General features: G+C 38.3%; 1 protein-coding gene across 9 annotated transcripts in view; it reads left to right on the top strand.

The window, feature by feature from the left end:
• Positions 1–23,489, top strand: part of NFIB (nuclear factor I B) — a 445,780-nt gene that overhangs the window by 213,785 nt on the left and 208,506 nt on the right. For 7 of the 9 annotated variants that reach the window (XM_029919732.1, XM_029919733.1, XM_029919736.1 and 4 more), the window contains exon 2: positions 5,749–6,280. In XM_029919732.1, the coding sequence (XP_029775592.1) occupies positions 5,749–6,280 (532 nt within the window). Of the gene's footprint in view, positions 1–5,271; positions 5,357–5,748; positions 6,281–23,489 lie in introns of those variants that run through there. The other 2 variants (XM_029919734.1, XM_029919741.1) reach the window with 2 other exon arrangements.

Raw genomic sequence — 23,489 nt, forward strand, 5'->3', positions numbered from 1 at the left:
GGAGCGCTAGCCCCTGCGCGGCCCCCCGCGTGCCTGCTGCTACGCGGCGCCCCTGCCCGGGGCGCCCACCGTTCGGTTCTGATTTGGGCTTTAGAGCAGCTGTAGGGGGGACCGAGCCCTTATAAACAACCAGTGAACTTGCGCGAGGGGACTCCAGCACGAGTCCTTGCGGGCGCCTCCGGACTGCGCTGCAGGCGGTGGGCGGGCGACGTAGCGAGTCGGAGTTGTGGTCCGGAGACCCATTCCTTTGCTTAATTTGGGGATCTGAAACTCTGGTCCATCGCGATCCGCACTTTGAGGTTTCCAGTGACCACACCACAAAGGCAGTCTTTACGTTGACACGAGTTGGTCGTGGTAAAAGTTCAGGGCTTTAGAACATGTTCATTTTGTGGAGACTTGTGCATTTGACGACATTCGGGTGTAGCTCGGAAGGCAGAAAGTAATGCTGGAAAAGTAAGGTCATTGAAAAATTTTTTTCACTTTGAAAATTGGCCTTCTAAGACTTTAGGAACGACGTTATGACATACAACACGGGCTTCATACATTTTTAAGAACACGATTTATATAATTCTAAACCAGACGGGCAAATGGAAAAGCGGTGAGACCGCACGGACTTACCTGGGGGCAGTTTTCATCGCTGCCCAGCCCACTAAGCACTGGAGGACTCACTAAATATCTTAGCCCAGAGTTGTTGTTTGAAGCAGTATTTTAAACCCCCGAAGGTGTCGGACATTTGACTTCAGCTTTTTGGAGGAATTGTCACCATTGGTAACTGATAACTATTTTCTTTGACATTGGCATAAAAACTAAACAGTTAAAGAAGTGTGTCTTTAAGGTCTTAGGTGTGTTGCAATTTTTAAAAAATCCAATATCATGATGATGCATTTTTATAATGGACAAATGATTAAGATTTCAATTGTATGACAATTAGAAGCCATTGTGATTGGAAAGGACTGAGGCATTCATAAATTGTGAATGAAGATGAAAACAATGATAAGGCTTATTCAGTGATTGGATACAGTCCTGTAGCTTTTTGGCTGACACATTTTTTATTGTTTATGTTTTGTTTGGCATCTGAGTATGATTAACTTAGATATGGATATTTTCAGCAAGTAACGTGCACTCTAATTTAACAAAACTGGAAAAATGAGTTGCTGAGCTATTTGTATTTTAAAAGCTATGAATAATGGCTAATAAATATGATGATGAAAGTGTTTCAGGTAAAACGAATTGCCTTTAGTTGTAAAAGTTACCTTTCATATCAGCAGGATTTTACCCCTCTTTCTCGTAAATCGTGTTCATTTGATATTATTTTTACATTATTGAAGCATAGTTCAGTTAAAACAAATTGAGGTAAGCTTTTCTTTGCTTATAAAGTACTGCATCCCTTATTCTCACCTGTATAGGATTGCTTTTCTATATAAAATTAGATTTCTAGCATCAGCTGCTCAGAAACATTGCTAGCCATTACACTGCATTTTTGATTTCCTCTAAATATCAAAGTAACTGGCTTTATCTTAATTTCTGTAAGTTGGAAATAACGTTGCAGCTTCGTGACATATGGAATATTAGGAGCATATATAGCACAATCATTCAGCTATCACATTAGTATTCAAGAACACATACTTACCAACACTAATTCATGGTGACTAATATTCTCTACTGTTTTAATAATGTAAATCTAGGTTGACGTATTAAAACTGTTTTTGGGATTGAAGGCCTATACTACAGAAGGAATTGTAGCTTTCGGATTTTCAGTTAATATCGCTGTCACTATATAGGTAATGTGAGGTGTTGCAAAAGTAAGAGCACATTAATAGTGCAACTTTTATATCACACGAGTAGTTTAGTTTTGTATTATAAGAGTCTAATAGCTACAGCAAAATGTTTTTTAGGATGTGTAAGTACAGAATAGAGAAACATTCTTAACTGGTTGAAAACTTTACAAAGTGTCTCAGTTATTGCAATAAAGTATCTAGGTTTTAGAAAGAATTTTAATTCAAAAGAAGCTACAGTTAAAGTTACTATTTAGCAAAATGTTACGTAAAAGTGTCAGTATGTTGATATAAATCAGTATTTATACCTCAGTATAAATCAGACATAAAAGGAAAATTAAGAACTATCATTTAAGATCTAATATTTTGCTTTTTCTAAAACTAATGTAAACCCTTAATAAAACTTTCACCTGTCATGATTGCATTCACTTTTTAAAATTTCACTGTCATTCAAGTTCTTCAGGTGCGTAATTTTAATGGTTTATTATTATATAGCAGTGTTCCAAGAATATCTAGTATTTATTCTTCCACCTCTATATTGATCTAATTTTCCATCCCTTCCATGGAAACCGTTGTTTCTGTGAAGAAAAATAAATATTTCAGGTGGAATTAGGATTGTTTACTTTTATATTTGAAATTTGTAATTTGGGTATTTTATCAACTTAGTTCACCTAAAGGAAGTTTTAAAAGAGCAATGTCAGTGCATTTTAATAAAAATTCTGAAAGGGCAAGGTGGCATATTACCTTAGTGTAGAGCCATTCGATCTTAAATCACTCAGATGCTTCGCTTAAAAAAACTTTCACAATTGTTTAAAGTGTTATTGTGATAACCTATTAATTAGGACATTTGAATACCTTAATCATTTCTTTTTTTTTTTTGAATGAAGACAGTTAACTATATTCCATATTCATGTCACTCAAAATTACTAAAAATATATTGCAACTCAGTGTTAGAAAACAATCACACTTGAGAGATGACATTTTAGGCATGTTAATGCAGAAATATATGTGGCTTATAACAAACCTCTACTTACCATTTTTTTGGAGGTTATGTCTCCTTTTTAAGTGTTTCACTTGAAAGGAATCCACAGAATGCTAAAGCCCTGAAAGATGTTTATAAGGCAAGTTTGTGGAGGGAGAAAGTTTACAATTTCTATTTATCCATAAGAAAAAAATGTGTGTTTTAAAAACATGACTTGGCAGCATTGGCAACAAACTCAAGACAAACTTAAAAAAAAGCAGCATTGTTTTGTGTGCATTTGCTAAGAAATTCCATATTCAGTCCTCAGATTTGCATATTGATTGTTTAAAATAATTTATTAAAATTTTGAAATTTGTTATGACAGATGACTTGAAACTCAGAGTTAATAAAAAAGATGATGTCTTTATAAGAAAATGAAATGTCACTGAACATAGTACTTAAGGATGTAAACACTTAAGAGTTACCCCACGGCTTATAATCTCTGTTAAAATAATATAGTGTTTTAAAAAGTGTGGCAAGGGTAAAATAACTAGGACAAAGCTCCCTCCCAGCCCCCTGTATCCTTTACATTCTCAGCTCTTTAGCTGATGAGTACGTATGTATGTTTTTTAACCAAATCGATAAATCATAGTAGAAGTCAGATTATAGGAAGTGAGTTCCCAAAGCATGTTTAAGTCCACATTTCCTTGAACAGGGTTTCCTTTGCATTATGTCTAAGGGGGATAAACAAAGTTTTTGTAGTTACAGTGAAGACTGAAAGCATGGCCTCAGAAAGTATATGGAGATAGGGAGGTCTTATCATGGGCTGTGGTTGCTGTGAGCAGGGCTGCCTTCCCACACAAAGAACAGATTGTGGTTTAACTCTTTCCATGGCCTAGTTTAATGTGCTCACATAGTAACCGAATTGTTCAAATCTCTGCTGGAAACTACTGATCGGTTTAATGATTTCCTCCATGGCATTTGGTTATGCCTCATGCTGTGATGTAATCATCTGCATTCTGTATTGTTATAAAATTTTGATTTATAACTCGTTCTACGTTTGGAACGCTTTATAGCAATATGTTACAGTGCTTGATAACTGCATTATTGACTGGATGGGACATACATACACCTTTTCCGTTTGAAAAATGCAGACTGTGAACATATCGCAGTCTTTAGCATTGACAACTTGAATTTCATTTTAAAAATGGATTCAAAACTGTATGGGATTTTGGGGGGGGGCACCTTCTTTGTTAGAGTGACAATAGTTGCACTTTCTGCATCTTTAACCCTCGTGGAATCCATCAGTTTGCTGCTTAGGTAGAATTTATTCCACACAGTTCAGGGTGACTAGCACTTGTCTGTAAATTCTAAGTTGGGATATGATAAGGTAGAGAAAGTTATTTTCTTGTTAGGGTGACAATACAGTCAGTGTGACCAGAAAAGTGGCCACAGCGGAAGTTCTTATTTGCTTCAGATCTTGGTTTATTGCATTCACGCAGTTTGCCTGCTTTGGGTGTTAGCTCTTTCTCTGAGAAGTAAATAGGCCTAAGCTTATGAGACAGGTTTTACCTATGGCAGGAAGTAATGAAACGCTAACTGCTTTGGGAAGTCACTTGAAATATCTGTAGGTAAAGATTATCTGCCACTCCTCACTGCCTCCCTCCCTTAAAAAAGATTTAGATGGAACAGCCAGGAACAACACAAAAGCCTAAGGTAGACCACTTAATTCCAAAGACAGGATACCGTACAAACTGTACACGTGCAGATTCCCAAGCCACGCATAAGTGCACCCCAGTCCTGCCGGAGAATTCACATGCGTAGCAAATGAATTGTATTGATTCCACAAAAGCAGTAAGTGACCAGCGGTGCACTCCTGGTGTCACCCTGCCACTGCATGCAGAGACACAAAGCCTGTAAAGTTGGTGCCAAGTTGCCATTTTTCATTGTTCACCTCAGATGGATTTTTAAGGGGTTTAGAATAATTGCCATACTCATGTGAACCGTTAACAAATTAACTGACTTGGTGGGGCTTTGGCTTCTATGGGAAGGCTGCCGGAAGAACCATCATATAATTTCTGTTTTCAACTTTAGAAACTTTTGCTGGAAAACATGAAAGAGTATGTGTCTGTGTCTGGGAGAGAATAGGAGAGAGTGAGAATGTGTGTGTGCGCACGCACGTGCGTGTGTGTGTGTGTGTGTGTGTGTGTGTCTTGGAGGTTAGTGTTGGTGGTGAAGGGGAGAGAACGCACTGCTCAAAGTATGGAAACCTTCTGTTCAGGACACTGATACGACAGGCTGTGTCCTTTGCCCACTTTCCCTCACTGTATACCGGTTTCTCTAGTTACCACTCTTGGAATGGTGCTGTTTCAGTGTTGGAATGTTGGACGTTTGATAAGAAAATGGATCAAGTTTAATGGCGCATGCTCTTTGAGCCACCAGCAGCCTCTTGCTGAGAGCATGCTCCAAAAGCGGGAACTGTGTGGCATTACACTGAGCATCTATATGCTTTGTGTTTCTGTGCCACAGAGAAGAGAAATGAACTGTGGCATCGCTCCTGCCTTCTGAACAGCCCTGCTCCGGTTAAAAAAAAAAATCTCATTGTGTTCTTTGTAAAATGGTACTGCTTAGTGTTAGTTGGTCAATCAAATTTTTAGATATTAAATTAGGTGCCAAGCACCTTGGGTTACTTACGTTTTAAAGAATGTAGGATGCATGGTGGGAATGAGGGGGATGGGGCCAGAGTGGAAATACAAATATAAATCTTGTTTTCTTTTTAGGAGACAAAATCAACCTGTAAGTTTTGGTGGAAAAGGGGTTGCTTGTCATACTTTATTTTCTTCTTGTCCTGCTATTTTGATAATTTTAAATAAGAAAAGAATGTTATTTTTATGCATAACTTTTTGTAGTGATTGGGAATGGATTGTAGTTTTTTTTTTTTTTTGAGCCTTTACAATGAAACTGACTATGTATGTATTCTTCCTCCACCCTCCCGACCCCCATCTTCCACAGGATGAATTTCACCCATTCATCGAGGCACTACTTCCACACGTCCGTGCAATCGCCTACACTTGGTTCAACCTGCAGGCACGGAAACGCAAGTACTTTAAAAAGCATGAGAAGCGAATGTCAAAGGACGAAGAAAGAGCAGTCAAAGATGAGCTTCTCAGTGAAAAGCCTGAAATCAAACAGAAGTGGGCATCCAGGCTCCTGGCCAAACTGCGCAAAGACATCCGCCAGGAGTACCGGGAGGACTTTGTGCTCACCGTGACTGGCAAGAAGCACCCGTGCTGTGTCTTATCCAATCCCGACCAGAAGGGTAAGATCAGGAGAATCGACTGCCTGCGACAGGCAGACAAAGTCTGGCGTCTGGATCTAGTCATGGTGATCCTGTTCAAAGGCATCCCCTTGGAAAGTACCGATGGAGAGCGGCTCATGAAATCCCCACATTGCACAAACCCAGCACTTTGTGTCCAGCCACATCATATCACAGTATCAGTTAAGGAGCTTGATTTGTTTTTGGCATACTACGTGCAGGAGCAAGGTAGGAGCACACCGTTCTTTCTTCTAGCTCGGCAAACCCTGCTCACAAGCCCCATAGATGGAATCTCTGGCTTGGGTTAGATGGTCCTCCAGGCCCCTAGACCTCCTTTGCCCACTCTGGCTGGAGTGGCATGCCCCCTTCTCCTCCCCTGTCCACGGCCACGTGCAAGCCGTGGAAATAGACATGGAGCTTTCATACTTGGATAGGCGTGGATATTTTACCAAAGACCACAAAGAGATGCATTTTCAAATGTCTTTGAAAGAATATACTTTTTCAAATACGCAGCATAGTCTGCAAAAGATAGGTAATTACAATTCGTTTTTTGTCCTTGGCACCATTCCGTGCGTGTAGTGGTCTTTTCTGTTTGAAAATGTAAATTCATTTATGAGTAGTCAAACCCGCTTTTTAGTAATCTCTGTATTAGCTTCCTAACTAACAAGGTAGATGGACATTGTTCACAAATCTAGTCCTATTGCACCGAAAATAGAATTAACATTTCCTATTACAAAGTGCCCAAGGTAGCATATATCTATCACAAAGTATATCTTACGTAGAGCTAGATTTATTTAATTTAAATATTTCTATCAACACCTACTTCTGATTGAGTAATAGTCGCTGTCGATGGGATGGATTATAATTCTTGTTTAAATAATTTATGTTATAATTTTTTCCCAGCATGACTTGGGAAGAGTTAATATCATTAGTTTACTTGAATGTGAATTTATAAAACTTACCAAGGAGAAGAAAAGTTGTAGCTCTTCTTACAGAACAAAAACGGCAAGTGGACTGGTTACACTGGTTTAAAATAAATCTCAGAAAGAATGCAGAAACCACATGCCGTACCTATTAAAAAATACTTGGGAAAGAGAGTGGTATAAATGTTGCCTGGATGAGTCAAAAATAGGTGATGTTTTTGTTGAATGTTTTTTGAGTTCCTGAAATATTTCTTTCTTATATTTTATTTTTCTTAGTATGTTTTTCCTTAAATAAGTGAGAATTTCTCTTCTTCAAATATGTGTGTCAAGATATAGATTTCCACGTATTAGCAACAGTCCGTAGTAAAACACCATTTTAAAAACCATGCCAAAAGTGGACTGAAGTTTGATTTGCTACAGATGCTGGGTCGTTTCCTCCCTCGGCCTGGTGGGAGGGAAGATGGCCGGCAGACAGTGGTGGCTGACGGGTGTCTGATGTTCGTTATGTAAATGTGGGATTTAAGAAATTGGTCTGAACTTTATTATTATCTGAGAAAATAAAATATCAGAGTTATGCTCGTTTGACTCAGAAATCTAGATACGTATTATGTGCTTTTTGCCTTTATAATTCCTTGACACAGTTTTAGAGATAATGCTTAAATGTTATTGAAGAATGTCTAGTTTGATTTTAAATGATATGCTGGACATCATATATTTGGAACCATTGCTATGTCTTTGAAACATTGCGTTTACCGTTTCCCTGAATTTAAGGATTGAAGTCCAAGCAATGATGGTTTAGGGAAAACTCTCTTTTTGCCCTGTGTGTCCTAAAATGAAAGCCCGTTAACACGTGACACTTAATTTGATTGACAGCTGTCTAGGAGGTGACATCCTAAGGTGGGCTGTATATATGTGTGAATGTGTTATAAGGGTATTGTGAAAGTCAAGGCTGGAAGTAAAGTTTTAAAAAGTGGGTCACGCAACTTTTTAGTGCAGGGAGGGAAGATTTGCAACCACTTCACTGCTGCTCACGTTCTGACTTTTGCTTGAAGGCTAGTCCTTGAAGTGTGCATGTATGTACATTCACTCCCGGGGCGGGCAGCCAACTCTCTTGGTTGAGGAACTGACAATAAAGAACACATCCTTTGGATTTGTGAAGATAGATTGAAGAAAGAAAGACACATAAATGCCTTCTGCATTGCCCCATTGGTCATGATAATCATGAAGTTTTAAAAACAACTCTTGGAGACCATGTTTTCAGATAAAACACCAATTTTGTTGTTGTTTTGAGTCTCTGTCATAAAAAGTTTTCATTTTTTTACCCTGTACATCTAATTTGTATCCTCCGCTACCTGCCAAGATGTCATCTCTTCTTAACATCTGTTGGCTCTTTCTTTGAAAAAGTCACATCAGGATGCTTTTGCTTTTTCCTTTTTTCAAAATGTATGTCTTTTTTTTTTTTTTTTGGTCTAATGTAGTTTAAGTATGTTGTTTTGCAGTACCATTGATTGAAGAAGGCTTTTACAAAGATATGTCTGTAGTCAATCAAAGGGCTGCATATCTCCCATCATGACTTTTTATTCCTCCTTTAAGTACATGAAAACTCACTTAAGTCTGTTTTACAAATCAGGCAAAGAAGTATGAAGAAAAACTTGAAAGAAAAATAGAAGAAGAAAACTGTAATGTTTACAACAGAATGAGCTACAAAATTACCTCCCCCCCTTTTTCTCTGTCTCCCCACTTCTAAACGACTGGGAGGAAAACATGAGAAAGAATAGAGAGAATGCCAAAGATGGTTGCCACTGGCACCAGGATTGGCATCGGACCCTCTTTGTTTAGCTCAGGATGCCTGTGATTTGTTAGTTGGCATCCGCATTGCAGTGTGGAGTGATGTTACAATATATTGACAATTTCCAGATCTAGAAATGTCAATAGTCCTCTTGGTTATTTATACAAGATCACAAACTGCATCTCTTCTGGAGGATGAAATAAAGACCAACATATAATAAAGTTCCATTGTTGGCCAACTTCCTATGCTTTTCTTCTTCCCTCTTTCTCTTTTGGTTCAACCCACACTCCTTTTTTTTTTTTTTACTCCATGCCCCGCAGCCTCCTCTTTTTTGAAATGTGGAAAGTTACTACAGCTTTGACACAAGCCATAGTTCTACATCTGCATCTGATATGGTTTTGGGGAAAATTGATGCATTTTGAAATCATTTTTGATATATAGTTCATTAGACCTTTGCATCACATGGCCACAAGGCAGTATTTTCTTTAAAGCGAAATCTCTTTGTTATTCAGCTTCTTCTATGCATATAGCCCGATTGACCGCAATTTAGTCCATTTTTTCTATTTCTCTACATTAGTAAAGGGTCATGTTCAATACAGTAGTTTATAAAATTATATAAGCCCCACACTTTACCTAAAATATACACAGCATGTGGGAATAATTGCATTTAAATCCATAAAATCATTTGATGCTATTGATTCAGAAAGCTGCGCTTCGGCTGTTTCGTTGCTACAAGAACCGCCATTTTGTTTGTGAAGTGCCAGGCGAGGGGGAAAAAAAAGGCAGACACTGTGCTTGATGCCAATAATGGTTGCCAGTGGCACCGAGGTTGGCATCAGACCCTCTTTGTCTAGTTGCTGAATGCCTTTGATTCGTTGGTTGGCATCCGCATTGCAGTGGGCACACTGGAAAGTTTTTGACAATCCCTGAATGAAAGCTGCTTGCTTGTTTGCTGCAGCAAACCTTAGCTAATATGAAACCCTTCCTTTTATTTTTTAGGTGTGTGTGTGTGTGGGATGTGTGTGTGTGTGTGTGTAGTGTGTGTGTGTGTGTGTTTTAAGGCTGGGAGAGATTAAAGGGAAAAATAGCTCTAAAGTGGCCTCCATTTTCCCCAAGATGTTAAAGATGTCCAGTGCTTCTTGGGCAGGTGGTAGCTATTCCCCGTATTGCCTTTGTTACTGCATCCGTGAAAGCAAAACAAAACAAAAACCAGGCCAGCCTTGCACAGGACACCTTACTGGGACAGAAGTGCGCTGTGGGATGCGGCGTGGGCAGTGAGGGTGTGGAGGGCCAGCTGAATGGAGTGATATATAGTGCATTCGTTATGACTGACTGTTGCTTTCAGTCACATCTCTGCTTATTTCTTATGCAATTTTTAGTTTGTTCAGTTTCTACCCTTCCAAATTATGTAGTAACATATTGAGAGGATCTAACTTTTCTCTCTAGTTAGCAGTGTGTAATCGTGTAAATGTTAAAAAAAAAAAGCAAATCTTAATGAGGAAACCTATGTGCTAAGGTCTGATACAAATTTCCCAATTTTGCATCAAAAGGTTGCCAAATTCTCAGTGCACAATTTTGTACACCAGGAAAACCAACCAAAAGGCTAAAATAATTTTGGTTGAAGTTTCCTAGATAGTTAACATTATTCTTGCTTTCTGGTTAACCACCATTATCTCATTAATTAATAAGAAGGATTAGCAGTTCTACCCAAAGGGCTGCAGACAAGGAAGTCTGGCCTATGGGAGGCCTTGGATCCAGGCTGCGTCCGGTCCCTGTCGGAAGGGGGAACAGGCTGGGTGGGGTGGGGGGACTGGGCTTTCTCTGAAGCAGGAAGAGGTCAGAACACACTAAGAAGTTTAAAGATCAAGAGATAGTAACTGTTGTTCTGAATTTAACAGATTAGAGTTTAAACTGAGTCAGCCTAACTGATTTTCGGACTGTACTTTGCACTCCTATTAAACATATTTCAGATACTGAAGAGAGGGCAGGGACTTCATGGCTCTCATCAAAGAGCCCTTAAAATCATGATCCATTGCTGGGTGGCAACTTTTGTTGTTTTATTGTTAAGTGTTATGATAATTAAAGTACATTTCAAAGTTGTGAAAAATGTGACTTGTTTACATCATTATTACTGTTTTTGAAATAGAATCCTTCCCGGTTGTCACATATCATTAGCGAGGAAGCAAATGCTAAGAATTATTTTCCTCCCTCAGTTACTGACTTCTAGAATCCTTTTGGGTAACAATTATTTCTTTATGAAAAGCTTAAGCAGATAATGGTTTGCAAGTTGACAGCGTGTTTTAACATTTTAATAAATTTCACTTCATTTGTAGGTATTTCCCATTATGGGGAAAACTAAGCGTTTATATGTTGCTAAAATTAGGCTGCTTCCTAGGATGATTTGGCGTGCTTGCATTGTGAAGTGCTCAGAGAGCATAAAGTTGGTGTGCACGTTTGACTTAGGGGAACACTGCTAGGTTTTCCCCTCTAGCATCCTGTCCTTGACTGAACTCCTGAACTGCAGTGCACATTTGTTTGCATTCTGGCTCACACACAATTCACCAGATAAAGAATGGCTCTTACCGGCATGTCTTGCTCCTAGGCTTAATGAGACCTTTGTGGGAACATATATTGTAAGATAAGATACTTAGCAATTTTCTCACTGATAAGAAGAAAACACAGTCTGAGGGGCCAGAAGTTCACCCTCTATGCCATGATGTCCCTGCCAGAAGAGAGCTCTGTTAGACAATTCAAGAGTTAAACTCAGAGGCCCCCGTTGCCAGCCAGGAAAGCTTGGCATCTGTGTTCTGATATGGCAAACTAAGCTCTTGCATTGCTGTTAATATGATTTCACTTTTCTAAGGGAAGCAGGGGGTAGACAGAGAGAAAGAAAGAGAGAGGAGAGGCTCAGTTGTTATATCCATTATGATTTTCAAATATTAAAAAAATACAGTGACCCACTTTCTGGAGGCAGCAAAGGTTGGGAAAATATCCTACCGACAGCATTAGACATCCCACCCACCTTCTGCCCTCCCCCCCATATGCACAGGAGTACACATTTTATAATATTCATCTAGATATTAGGTTTGGATCTGCAGATTTGGCGCACCTATGCCTCTTGAGTGGTAAAATGACTCCGTGTGTAAAAGAATCGAAATATTGTTCATTATTCAGGAGTAATGGTAATTTGGGAGAAATGTGAATTACAGTGACAGGAGATGGTGGTTGGGTTTCCCAAGGGTGACTCCTTGACAGACTCAGCGTGTGATTTGGAGGTGGGCAGGGGCCATTTAGGGAGGCCACCTCTCGCCACTGCTTTAAGTTCTTTAAAGTTGCTGTTTCCCAATGTGGGGTGGGGGAGTATCTCCACACGTTGAGGTAATATCGATTGGGGAGGATTTCTTATTTACTAAGTTGTTTTTCCCTAAAGTTGGAACTTAGGAGGGAATTGCCAGGAGAAAATTAAAGTTTTAATCCTGCTTTTAACTTTTTCCTTTCAAATTTGGCATTCCAGTCTGAAATACTCCAAGATATCTGACTTAGTAAAGCCTTTCTCGTCATAAACGTTCATTGTGCTTGACTGGACTGAAAAACTGGACCAGTGGGTTTAAAAAACCTCTGTAACAACACTCTTTTACCCTCACCAACTCTGCTGACCTGTTAGGATTTCAGCACCTGAAGAGGGAGGGACACAGCACATGGCTGAGTCAGAATTCTCTGGAATTCTTAAAAGTTGAGATAAGTTTTCATTTCTGTCATCCCAGTGGGTTGTAGGATAACTGACTTTATAATGAAAGGAATAATTATTGCTTTGTTGGAAGCTTAGGGTTGCAGAGAGTGGAAAAAGGGGAGGAAAACCTTATTGAAATGGGAGACTGTTCTATATCAGAACTCATAGGTAAAGGCAAGAGTGATCTCTTGCTGTGAAACCAGCTTTTTGGTAGGGATTTCCATAGAGCTTGGGAAAGAATAGCATTTTCTATGTGCTGTGGCGGAGCAAGTGACCAGCCACACGTCATGTTCTAAGCAAAGTTTCCAACTCACTCCCCCCCCATCCTTGTGGGAGAGGAATAATTTTAGAAGTCTCAACGACTAGTGGTTATGTGATGGGAAACTGGGGTTCTTAACGGCAGCGTGCCTCAGCACCATGCACAGCAAGAGGGGAGCTTCCTCTGAATCATGCGTGCTTTCCTGTGGCAACACGGTCCGCCGTCCCGTTTGAGAGAACGTTCTTGGGTCCTTGAACTCTAATTATGTGATGTGGTTAATTTAACTGAATTCAGTTGTAGGGGTTTGGCATAGAGCATAAATCATCAGGCTGCGAGGACCTTGTGAAGTCCGTGTAGTGAGGAGTGAGTCTGTGGGATTAGCTTGTATTAGACTGAACGGTACAGGATGCGAGGCTAATGGGACTTGAATGGTTGGGCTTTTGGTTGTTATATTATTCAGAAAATTGGAAGAAATGGCTAGCAATTAACCAATGAGGTGGAAAGACCTTGAGGCTGAATTGAAGGCCACACTTTGGGAAAAAAAAATCCTCAAAATTTACATCAAGCAGTGTTCTAAGTTAGGAATGAAAACTATTCCTGTGCATAAATATATTGTTTATAATAAAACACTTAGGAACACATATTCTCTCTTTTATGATGATAGTTTAAACAGGACAGCGTTGATGAATCACAGACAAATTAAAGAACTCTGAATAAGGACTATATAATTGAAAATATGGGGTGATGGATGAAGTAATTTTACTAGCTGAGAGTCGCCTGGAGGTTGTATATTTTCAGAATCCCATTTTAAGGCAGTTCAGAGCATGTAGTAAGTTATGGATGAAGCACAAATCATTTGAAAATGGGATTTGTTTAAACAAGTGCAAAAAAGAAAGTAAGAATTGCCTTTGAAAAGAAATTCTTTATTCTAAGTCTGTGCAGTTGAAAATTTGGGCTTAGTTTTAACTCTTTCTCAAGATAGGCAATTTAATAAACAGGATTCAGTTGAATTTTAAAATATATATATCTCTCACAGAACTACACAAAAGCCTTTAACAAGAATCAGTTAATATGAAGTGACACTAATTTATATACTGATGCTGAGTGAAGCTGAAGATTTCTTTAAAAACTTGGGTTTTTCAAAATGCACTTTGAACAAAAATGCATGGAAAAAACGTGTCGTTGTTAACAGGGAATGGCAGAGCTTAGGACAAAAATCTAATCATGAGCACAGATGTTAAGAAAGTTACTTGAAATAGGGTGTATTCTGTAATTCATGTGAGGAAGGGATTACATTTATGCCTATGTTAATAACATGAGTATGTCAATACAAAGTCTATACCCCTCTATTAGTGAGATCTAAAGTGTGAAAAATGTTCCTGCTTAGGACAACTTGTATTTTATTATTCTGACATCTGCAGTTTCTGGATGGATTACCTTAAATTTGCTATGCTATGTTAAAAGCCTTGTTTTATGAGGTCGGTCTCAGCTTCTGGCCTTGGTGTCAGGAACCCTGCTACGTGATGCAACTTGCCTTGTTAGGTTTAATTGACCAAAGCTGATGTGTTAAAACAATTCATTTGTGCTGTAACTTATGCCTTGGCTAAGTTGCTACCTGAATCCTTTGACCTTGACTTGTCTGGGTCACGAAATGGCTGCGAGCTGTTTGACCTTTCTATTGTGCAGTAATGTCACTGTTTCCTCTTATTCTTTTATGGTAATAGCTGACAAAAAGCCCCAGCCCTGACTTTACACCCCAGTGGGTTCGAGGCGTCCCTCTGCAGTAGCTTCGTCTTCTGTTTGACATGGTCTGGCTGTAGAAGTGACTTTCTTTTGTTTGCTGACAGTGATGGGGACAAATTTGCAGCCCTCCTTGCTGCAAGAGGTGGGAGAGAGTATACTGGCATTTGGAAGGATTTGAATTCCTTCTGCTCAGATTTTCAGTTTCCGTGTTTTATGATGATGCATATCACAGTTTCCTTTCCCCCAGTCTTCTGAGGTTGACTTTTCAGCTTTTTATATTTATGATTTCCTTAATCATTGCTTTTCAACATTTTCAGCTGTTACAATAAAAATATTTTATTGTCATTGCATAGGGTAAAAGTGATAAATTTATTTATGCTTTTGGGTACCAATATATAAGTCCTAAAACAACTGACTTCTAAACTTCACCATGTAAATCTTTGTCCAGCATTGGAAAAAGCCTCCTACTAACCATGTAGGACAAGACAAAATTTTCCCAAAACCAGAGTGATGTTGTAACTTTATGAATTCCATCTAATAATTCAGAGTTATTAGTTTAAGGGGAAGCCTATTCTTTGCGATTACTTAAATAGCTAAATTCCAGTACATAGTAGTGAACCATTAGGAGATTGGAAGTTTTTATTTCTGTGGGGACTTTCGCCAGCATATGAAATTAAATATTTATTTTAATGAACATAAAAATTGTCTTTCTATTCTTTATGAAGACCTATTTGCAAAAATGGAGCTTTACCTCTGTTCTCTTCTGAAGCAGTGAAATAATTTTATTTTTAAAATATTGGAAATGCCTTCTAAAATGTTAAAACACAGATATTTTTATCCTACCAAATTTTTCTTTGCCAAATATGACACTGTAGTTCATGAATTTTCCTATATTTGCCAGATTAAATATTTAAAATCCAAGCTGTTACATTTTATTTTTAAATTATTAGAGGAAAAAAGGAAGTTTAAGTTAGAATGTGCATTTCCTTACTTGTACACCGCATGCTGTTTATACATGTGTGTGGATACGCTGACAGATGAGAGACAATGTGGTATAGACACTAGAACCTTTGGAAAAAGCACTAGATTTTTCCATTCCCATTAAAAAAATAACTGAAAAGGCAGGTGAGAGGCTTTTACTTTTTTCTTTTTTTTTTGTTAGGTGACTTGTTGTTTGAAACTATTTCCCCCCCAGGAATGTTCATAAGATCAAGGAATTTAAATGCTTCTCAGCATTAATTGTGTTGATAATCCAGCATCCCAGGGGTTCAAGGAAGAAAGGTGAACGAAATACACTGAATCTGATTTTACTCAGTAGTCTTAGTTTTTCTCTGTTCCAGAAAAACCAGTCTAGACTCAAAGACATTGCTCTTGACACTTTCTTTTCACTCATTGGCTTCCTCAGTGGTAGAGCCACCCTAGAGTTGGGGTTGGATGGATATGGCTAGTGGTCTAAGGTGTCTGATTTTCCAACAGTGGTTGGAAAACAGAGACCAGCTCTTGATGATTTAAAAGATGTTTTCGACTTCTTCTTGAAGTCAGCCTCAGTTCCTCCAGTGAAAGAATTTACAGTGGATCTCAGATGTTGAGTTAGAGAGGGTAAGTTCCCAGACCATGGGTAATTGGTAGATGCTGTTTTGTGTGTATGTGCGTGTGCATGCGTGTGCATGCGTGTGTGTGTGTGTGTGTGTGTGTACCCAAGCATGCGTTACAGGGAGTTAAAGAGGAAAAGTGGGGGCGCCTGGGTGGCTCAATGAGTTAAGTGTCTGACTTTGGCTCAGGTCATGTTCCCACTGCTTGTGGGTTCGAGCCCCGCATCAGGCTCTGTGCTGACAGTTCAGAGCCTGGAGCCTGCTTCTGATTCTGTGTGTCCCTCTCTCTCTGCCCCTCCTCCCCTGCTCACACTCTGTCTCTCTCTGTCTCTCAAAAATAAATAAATGTTAAAGAAAATCTAAAAAAAGAGGAAAAGTGAAGGTGGAAAAAAAAAGAGAAGTAGGGCTTAGATCTTACAGGAACTGCTTACGAGGGATGGTTCATTCATAGCTTGAAGAACAACTAACAATGCAATTTAAAATATTTTGTCATCCTTTGAATTTTGGATTGCTTTTGGAATTGAGTACATCTCCCTTCTTGCTGCTATCTTAGATTTCTTTCCAGCATGGAAAGTACATGCATGACTCTGACAATCAGAAGTCTAGTCTTGATTCTACCTCATATCAGTTCTGTGACCTTGGTCAAGCCTCTTAAGCTCCAGGTGCTTTGGTTTTCCATTTTGTAAAATGGGGATGAAATAATTCATGAGAGAAAAGTGGTAATGTTAATAATAGCCATTATTACTCTATGTAAAGGAACATAACATAACATGGACATCCAGAGAAGCTACCATAATGTGAAGAGAAGAAGTGATTGGGTGTTGAAGGAAAAGGTCATCAGTTAGTTTCTACACATCAGGTGATAACGACATTCCAAAGAGAACATGAAAATCCTGATCACAGTGATGTGAATAGTTTCTTGTCAGTAAGACCTCTGAATGTAGGAATATGAAGTTAGCCAGTTGTATATAGTTTTAAAATTTATTTAAACTAGGATTACTGTACAGTTTTAGCAATCCTTTATATCAGACTTACCAGAGAAGTAATTTTGTGATCAATCTAGGAGTGTGTCAAAGGAAGGCGTAAAATAATTCTATTAGCAGCTCTCTGAATAAATAACTCAACTTTGGTGTCAAATGAAGGAAGGCTGTCCTAGCAAGACTTGTAATTCATTGTACTCTAGTAAAAGCATGAGACTTTTATTTACTAAAAATTTAAATTGCCAGCATTTAGGAGAATTTCACTTGTGTTTTGAATTTGGTTGGACAGAAGTGATGATGTGGCCAGCTAGGCTAGATTGTTCTTGAAGAAGAGCATGCTGCTGGTTTTTAGACTCTAAGTTTGTAAGTGTCTTATTTAAAAATAACCCCTAGTTGGGTCAACACTCAAAATGTTTAATTAGTTACATGAATTGTTTTGACTTCATTACCATTTAGCTTTTCTCCTTTAAGTCAGTCTTCCCCATTTATCCTTTTTATGGTTTTAAGAAAATTAATTGAATGATCTCTAGGGGGAAAAAACTTCCTATTTCTTACTTAAAGTGATTTCAGTTTTATTGAGAACAACTGGAAGCCACATGGGAAAGGGTTAGAACATTTACTTCTTCTCAAGCTAGATTTGGGATGAGTGTTTGACTTTATGGCTCTGGCTGCCTGGATCCTCGTGGTCAGCTTTTGTGGGCGGATCTGTGGTGAGCTGGTTGTGGTGCTTGATGTCCATGGCTGGGCTGCTCCCCTCGCTGTCTCTGCACAACAGGTTTGTGCAGACAATGCAGACAATGTCACGTTGGTGCCGTACCCAAAAAAAAAAAAAATCATATTCTCCTAGGAAGCATTTTATAATAATACCTGGGGGTTCTAGCCAGGAGTGAGTAGGAAAAGCTGTGTCACTGTTTGTTCATCTGTTAAAGGGTAATTGGGATGTGCAGCAGGCAGAATCAGAACATTGATTAGTTTGTTTCGATTCTGGCACATGATTGTAAGTAATCTGTGTCATGTGTTTTCTCTTTGAGAACATACCTGGTGTTTAGTTGCTGTTCTTCTGTTCATGGGATACACAAAAATAAAAAAGCATGTATTTTAGTACACGAAGCAAATTTTATCCAAAATTCTTCAACATATGGAAAAAGGATTGCTGTTGGTGGCAGAAGGCTTTGGTGTTTTATCTTTCCAATACATTGGAAAAGCTTTGTTTACACTTATGATTTAAAGATGAGGTTGACCTAAAATAGGAACGCATATATGGTTCATGGTTCTTAAATACTGGTTGCTTTTCATAGCCTCCTGGAGATGCCAACATATTTCTTTAAATTTCCTGATGATAAAGTATTAATATTTTTGGATAAGACTTAGAGTTATCATGTAACAATATCTGTTCTATTTACAGTCTCCAAATAAAGGAAAAGCTGCTTATAGTAATATGAGGATCACTGGTCTTACAATAATTAAATAGACTTGTTATACTACATTAATCCCTTTTGGAACATTTGGAATGACTTCTTAGTACTAACAAACATAGCATTAGGGCCTAAAATTAATCTGCTTTTTGTATCCAGCATTTTATAATATAAAACATGTGTATAGAGAAACATATTTCAGGTTTAAGATGAGTTCATAGGAGGACAAAATGAAATTATAATGGAGTATGATTCCTAGTACTGATAAAATTCAGAATTCACTTAGAATCAGCATAGGTCGACACACTGCTTTTGGTAAGTTTTGGTTTTATGGTGAATACCGTGTTTGGGTTCTCAGAATTCCTTTCCCCCTGAGATCCAAGTTTTGTAAATGCTCCACCAGATACATGCAATATGAACCGAGAACATTTCAATCCAGTATTCAAGACATCATTGCGTTAACACCTTAAGAACTAGCATTTCTTGGTACGGCTCTATATGAATTCCAGAGAAAATCAAGAAGATTCAGTTTTAAAGTGTGGTCCAGTCTTATTCTGTGTTTCATGGAAATGGTTTGAGACAGGCTCTGAACGACTATGGCATTAGTGCAGATTTGTTGGAGGGACTTCTGAAATAGGGTGACGTTTATATCCTGTGGTGGAGAAGCCCCACCAAGGCATCGTTTCTTCCTCAGTGTGGGCTGTTTTTATTGTTGTGTGTTTCACAGCCAGGATGTGAATTCAACCTGGGGTGTTCCAGTTCCAGGGAAAATACTTGGTGCAGGATGAAGTATTAGTTCCCATCTAGGACAGATGGCATACGTCTGTGCAGAGTGGTATGGAAGCATTGAGATTATCCAGTGGTTTGCAGCCATTTTAGACCGTGTGCCTGGGACCAGCTAACACATCGTCAGGGAAAAACATGATGTAGCAACAATATTAGATCATGCAAATGAGACTACTGAATAGTAATAGTTATGGGCAATATTTTGGAAAACACTGATTAGTGACAGTTTTATTACAGCAAATGTATGTATCAAGTCCCCAGATTTCATTGTAATGCACTGAAAACAGATGTCAAAGTGTCCCAAACAGAATTTCATGGTTAATCTACATATTGCATGGAAAGTACAAACAAACCATTTAGAATTCTGTTATTTAATCCTTTTAGAAGGAATGAAAATATACAATTTAGATTTACTCCATTCTTTCTTTTAATTTCAGTTTTTGTTTTCTAGGGGCTGAGGAGAAGTTATTTTTTTTTGTTGTTGTTTGCTATGTTCTTAAGATGCATATAGGAGAGGACAGAGCAGCACCCAGACATGGTTTTACTTATTGTACTTTGAACTATAAGTTTCTGAACAGAAGGTCTTTGCATTAAAAAAAAGAAGAAGAAAAATTAGGCTCTAAATTATTTAGTGACCTTGGAATGCAATTACTTCCTTCCAGTCCTTTGTTTACTGATGTAGAGTTTCTTCTCTGCTACATAGTGATTGGAGCAGCATACTAGAGAGGAGAAGAAAATTGGTAGTCCAGGTACCCAGGAAACGTTGAGCCTTTTTAGGGCCTCTGTCAAATGAGGGTATTGACCAGAAGACTTGCGTATCCCTCTTAGCCCTGGCATCTCAGGAATTTGGCTGCTGGTTTCCTTGGCAGAGGGACTGTCCCCTCCATGTTAAGCAATATTTAATAAAGTTGAGCATACTGTTGTTAAATTAGGGGATCTTAATACATTTTATTTATTAAAAAGAAGTAGAAAATGTGTAACTTGCCTGTTGAGTAACACTTTCATGTTTGCTCGATTCAAAGTCCAATAGTCAAAGCACTTGGTTCAAGCTAGGTAAAAAGCTTGCTTTTTTCAAGAAAGAGTTAGAGCTGCGAGAAATCTCTAGAGACCTTTCTATTTCACGGCTGTGGGTACTGAGTCTAAGAGAGGCCCAAAGCCACTTTCTTTGGGTGTTTGTGTTAGTTTTACTGCTGCAAGGACATAAATAAAGCATAAATAATGAAAAGTATTATTTTGTGAACATAGAAGCAGTTTTTTTTTTTAAGGAACATGGAAATCATGATTACACATCTTAGTATTATCATTTGTAATATTGAAATCAACTAATTCAGGAGTCTTTTTGTAGGATATATTCTAATGAAGCTATTTTGCAGCTGTGGTCTTCATGAGAATGACTGCCTTTCTTTTTTTCACTGCATGGAAACTACTGCTTAGTTATGGGCAACTAATATGTGTTTGATACTGGTTGGAAAACAGAGAGGATCCGTTAAAAATATATTGCCAGGTTTGTAGTAATAATTGCAGGTCACATCTGAGACTGGTTGTAAGAAAAACTAGTTTTTGGAAGTTAAATATTGGAAGGAGAAGTGGGAGCGAGGTAGGAGGAGCTGTTTTAAGCCCTGCTTCCTGGATGTCTACAATTTTCAGATTAGCTTGATAATTGCTATGCCTCCATTTTCCTTTGTGCGGTGTATGTCTCTCATCGTAGTTTAAAAAAACGTGCTTTTTTTTTCCAAGTTAAAAACAAACATCCATATACCTCCTTTTATTGAAGAGATGCTTCTAAGGAATTTTTTTTAAGTTTAATTTTTAGAAACCAAAACATGTTAAATTCTCAAGGTGGGGTGCCAAGGGTGACTCATTCAGTTAGGCGCCTGACTCTTGGTTTCCGCTCAGGTCATGATCTCATGGCTTGTGGGGTTGTGGGGTTGAGTCCTGCATTGGGCTCCGTGCTGATAGCATGGAGCGTGCTTGGGATTCTCTCTCTCCTTTCTCTCCTGTTCTCTCCCTCTCTCAAAATAAATAAACATTAAAAAAAAATAATTTCACAAGGGGAATTCAATTTCAAAAAGACAACTATCAATGATTCTTTTTGCTAAGGTAAGAATTCTTTTATAGTATATAAGATTTATCTGTATATGAAATTGCTTTATGAGTGTCCTGTAATGTGCTTATGTATATCAAGTTACCCCTGAATACAGCAGAGATTAATAAATTAAAGCCAGGGACATTAGTAGTATTAGAAAAAATTTAATTTCAGTAGCCAGTTTCTAGTTTGATACTTTATAGGGAGGGCTTGAAAGCATGTTTAAAGGCATAGTTATAGATGGAAAAATAGATGAATAAAAGATGGGTATTGTACAAGAACATGATGCCAAAATCAATGGAAATATTACAGGAGCACACTTTGAAATAGATGATATGTATTTGTTCAGTGGATGACTGTAAATTATTTAAAGTGAACATAGAACGTTATGGGCAAATAAGATGAGTCTTATTAAAATGACTCAAAGGAAATTCCTCAAACTGGGGAAATCTACTTTTTACCAAGACTTCTTTTGTTTTCTTTTGTATCTCCGTTGGTCATTGGCCACTGTATAAGTACTTGTCTTCTCCACCTCCTATGTACTTTACATGTCAAAAATGAGTACGGTAGCAACAAAGGACAGATAGTGTCCCCTATTAGCAATAGAGCATGTTCTAGAACCAAACAGCAGGTTTCAGTGCTTGTTTTACTACTATTCACTATGTGACTGGGCAAATTAGTTATGTTTTCTAAGATTCAGCTTCCTGAGCTCTGGGGTGGGCACCTACTCTATTTGGCAAGGGTGAATGAAGAAGGTGCCTGTGACGTGCCTGACACCGTGCCTGTCATATTGTGGTTGCCCAGTAAGAGGCTTGCAGTTACTGCTGTGGGTTAATCAGCAGCCAGTACGGTGCCTACACATAGTAGGTCCTGAGTACTTCTTTATTCAGTGACTGAATGCTCACCACCTCTGCTGACGCTTCTCGAAGACTTGATCTCCCTTCTGTGGAGGATAGCATAAGTTAGGGACCATACTATGCCAAAAGTGGGAAGAGAAAATATTCATGTGGCAAAAATTAAAGCATTGTACTTGCTCTTTAATGTCTCAAAACTAACCCCTAAAGAAGTGAACAGTATAGAACTAAGGCATAGCATTACGCTCAGCTCAGTATTTGCGGGTGAGTTAAGGAAATAGCATTTCCTAGTTGCATAGAGACCTGGTGGGTTCCTGGGTAAATGTCTTCTTAGAATCCAGTACACGCCACTACTACACAGTTGTCATAAGGCCTTTCATTTGGGTTATAAGGAAATCCCAGACATAAACATAATCAGAAACAAAAGGGAATGTACCCATAACTGTTGCCTAGCAGGGAATACTCGAGGCAAAATGGTGTTTATGTAGGAAACCAACACTTTAAAATCCTAGACCTTTTCTCGGGCTTGAATGGTGATACATATTTTCTCCTCCTTTATGTTTCCAATAGCAGTGAATTACTGTCCCACAAAAAGTTTGGCAGGAGTTTCTCTGTATTTTCTGTAAGATTTTCTTCTGAAGAATACTTTTGATTGTTTTGTCATGTTTATTAAAAATGTTACATAATTTAAAAAATCATTTCATTGACAATATATTTTAAGTGCCTACAGTTTTTTGGTGTTCGCAATTTTTTGTCAGTAGCAACTGGATAATCTTTACCTTGTTATTGTTCATTTTATCTCATTAAGTTTTTCCAGAGTGTGTGTATATGCGTATATACACATATATATGGTATATTACTTACTTTTATTTTGGTATGTGATTAATAGGATTCCACATGCATCATATAGTCAGGGAGGTAGACACACATGAATTTATTAAACTTCGTCTTTCAAAGGAAATACAAAACACTTGGTAGAACAGAAGGTGGAACATGGTGGAGCAATGCCTTTCTTGAGTAGGAGCTCTGTGCTGAGTACTTTCAATATTTTAAGGAGGAAGGAAAAAACAGTGAAAATATAGATGGTCTCTCCCAAGCAATTTACAAGTAGAAAAGATATATAATAGTCACTTAACAGTGTTTACGGGGAAGAAAAATGCCAGATCTTGCAGTAAGCATACAACCAGTGGTCTAAGCCGCTGTGCTCTCTGGGAGAAGAGCCTGTGGGTCTGTAAAGGAAAGGTCACAGACAGGGGGTGATTCTTAGGCAGGGTTTTCTC

Source organism: Suricata suricatta, chromosome 13 (genome assembly GCF_006229205.1).
Source record: "Suricata suricatta isolate VVHF042 chromosome 13, meerkat_22Aug2017_6uvM2_HiC, whole genome shotgun sequence".
NCBI classification, from domain to species: Eukaryota; Metazoa; Chordata; class Mammalia; order Carnivora; family Herpestidae; genus Suricata; species Suricata suricatta.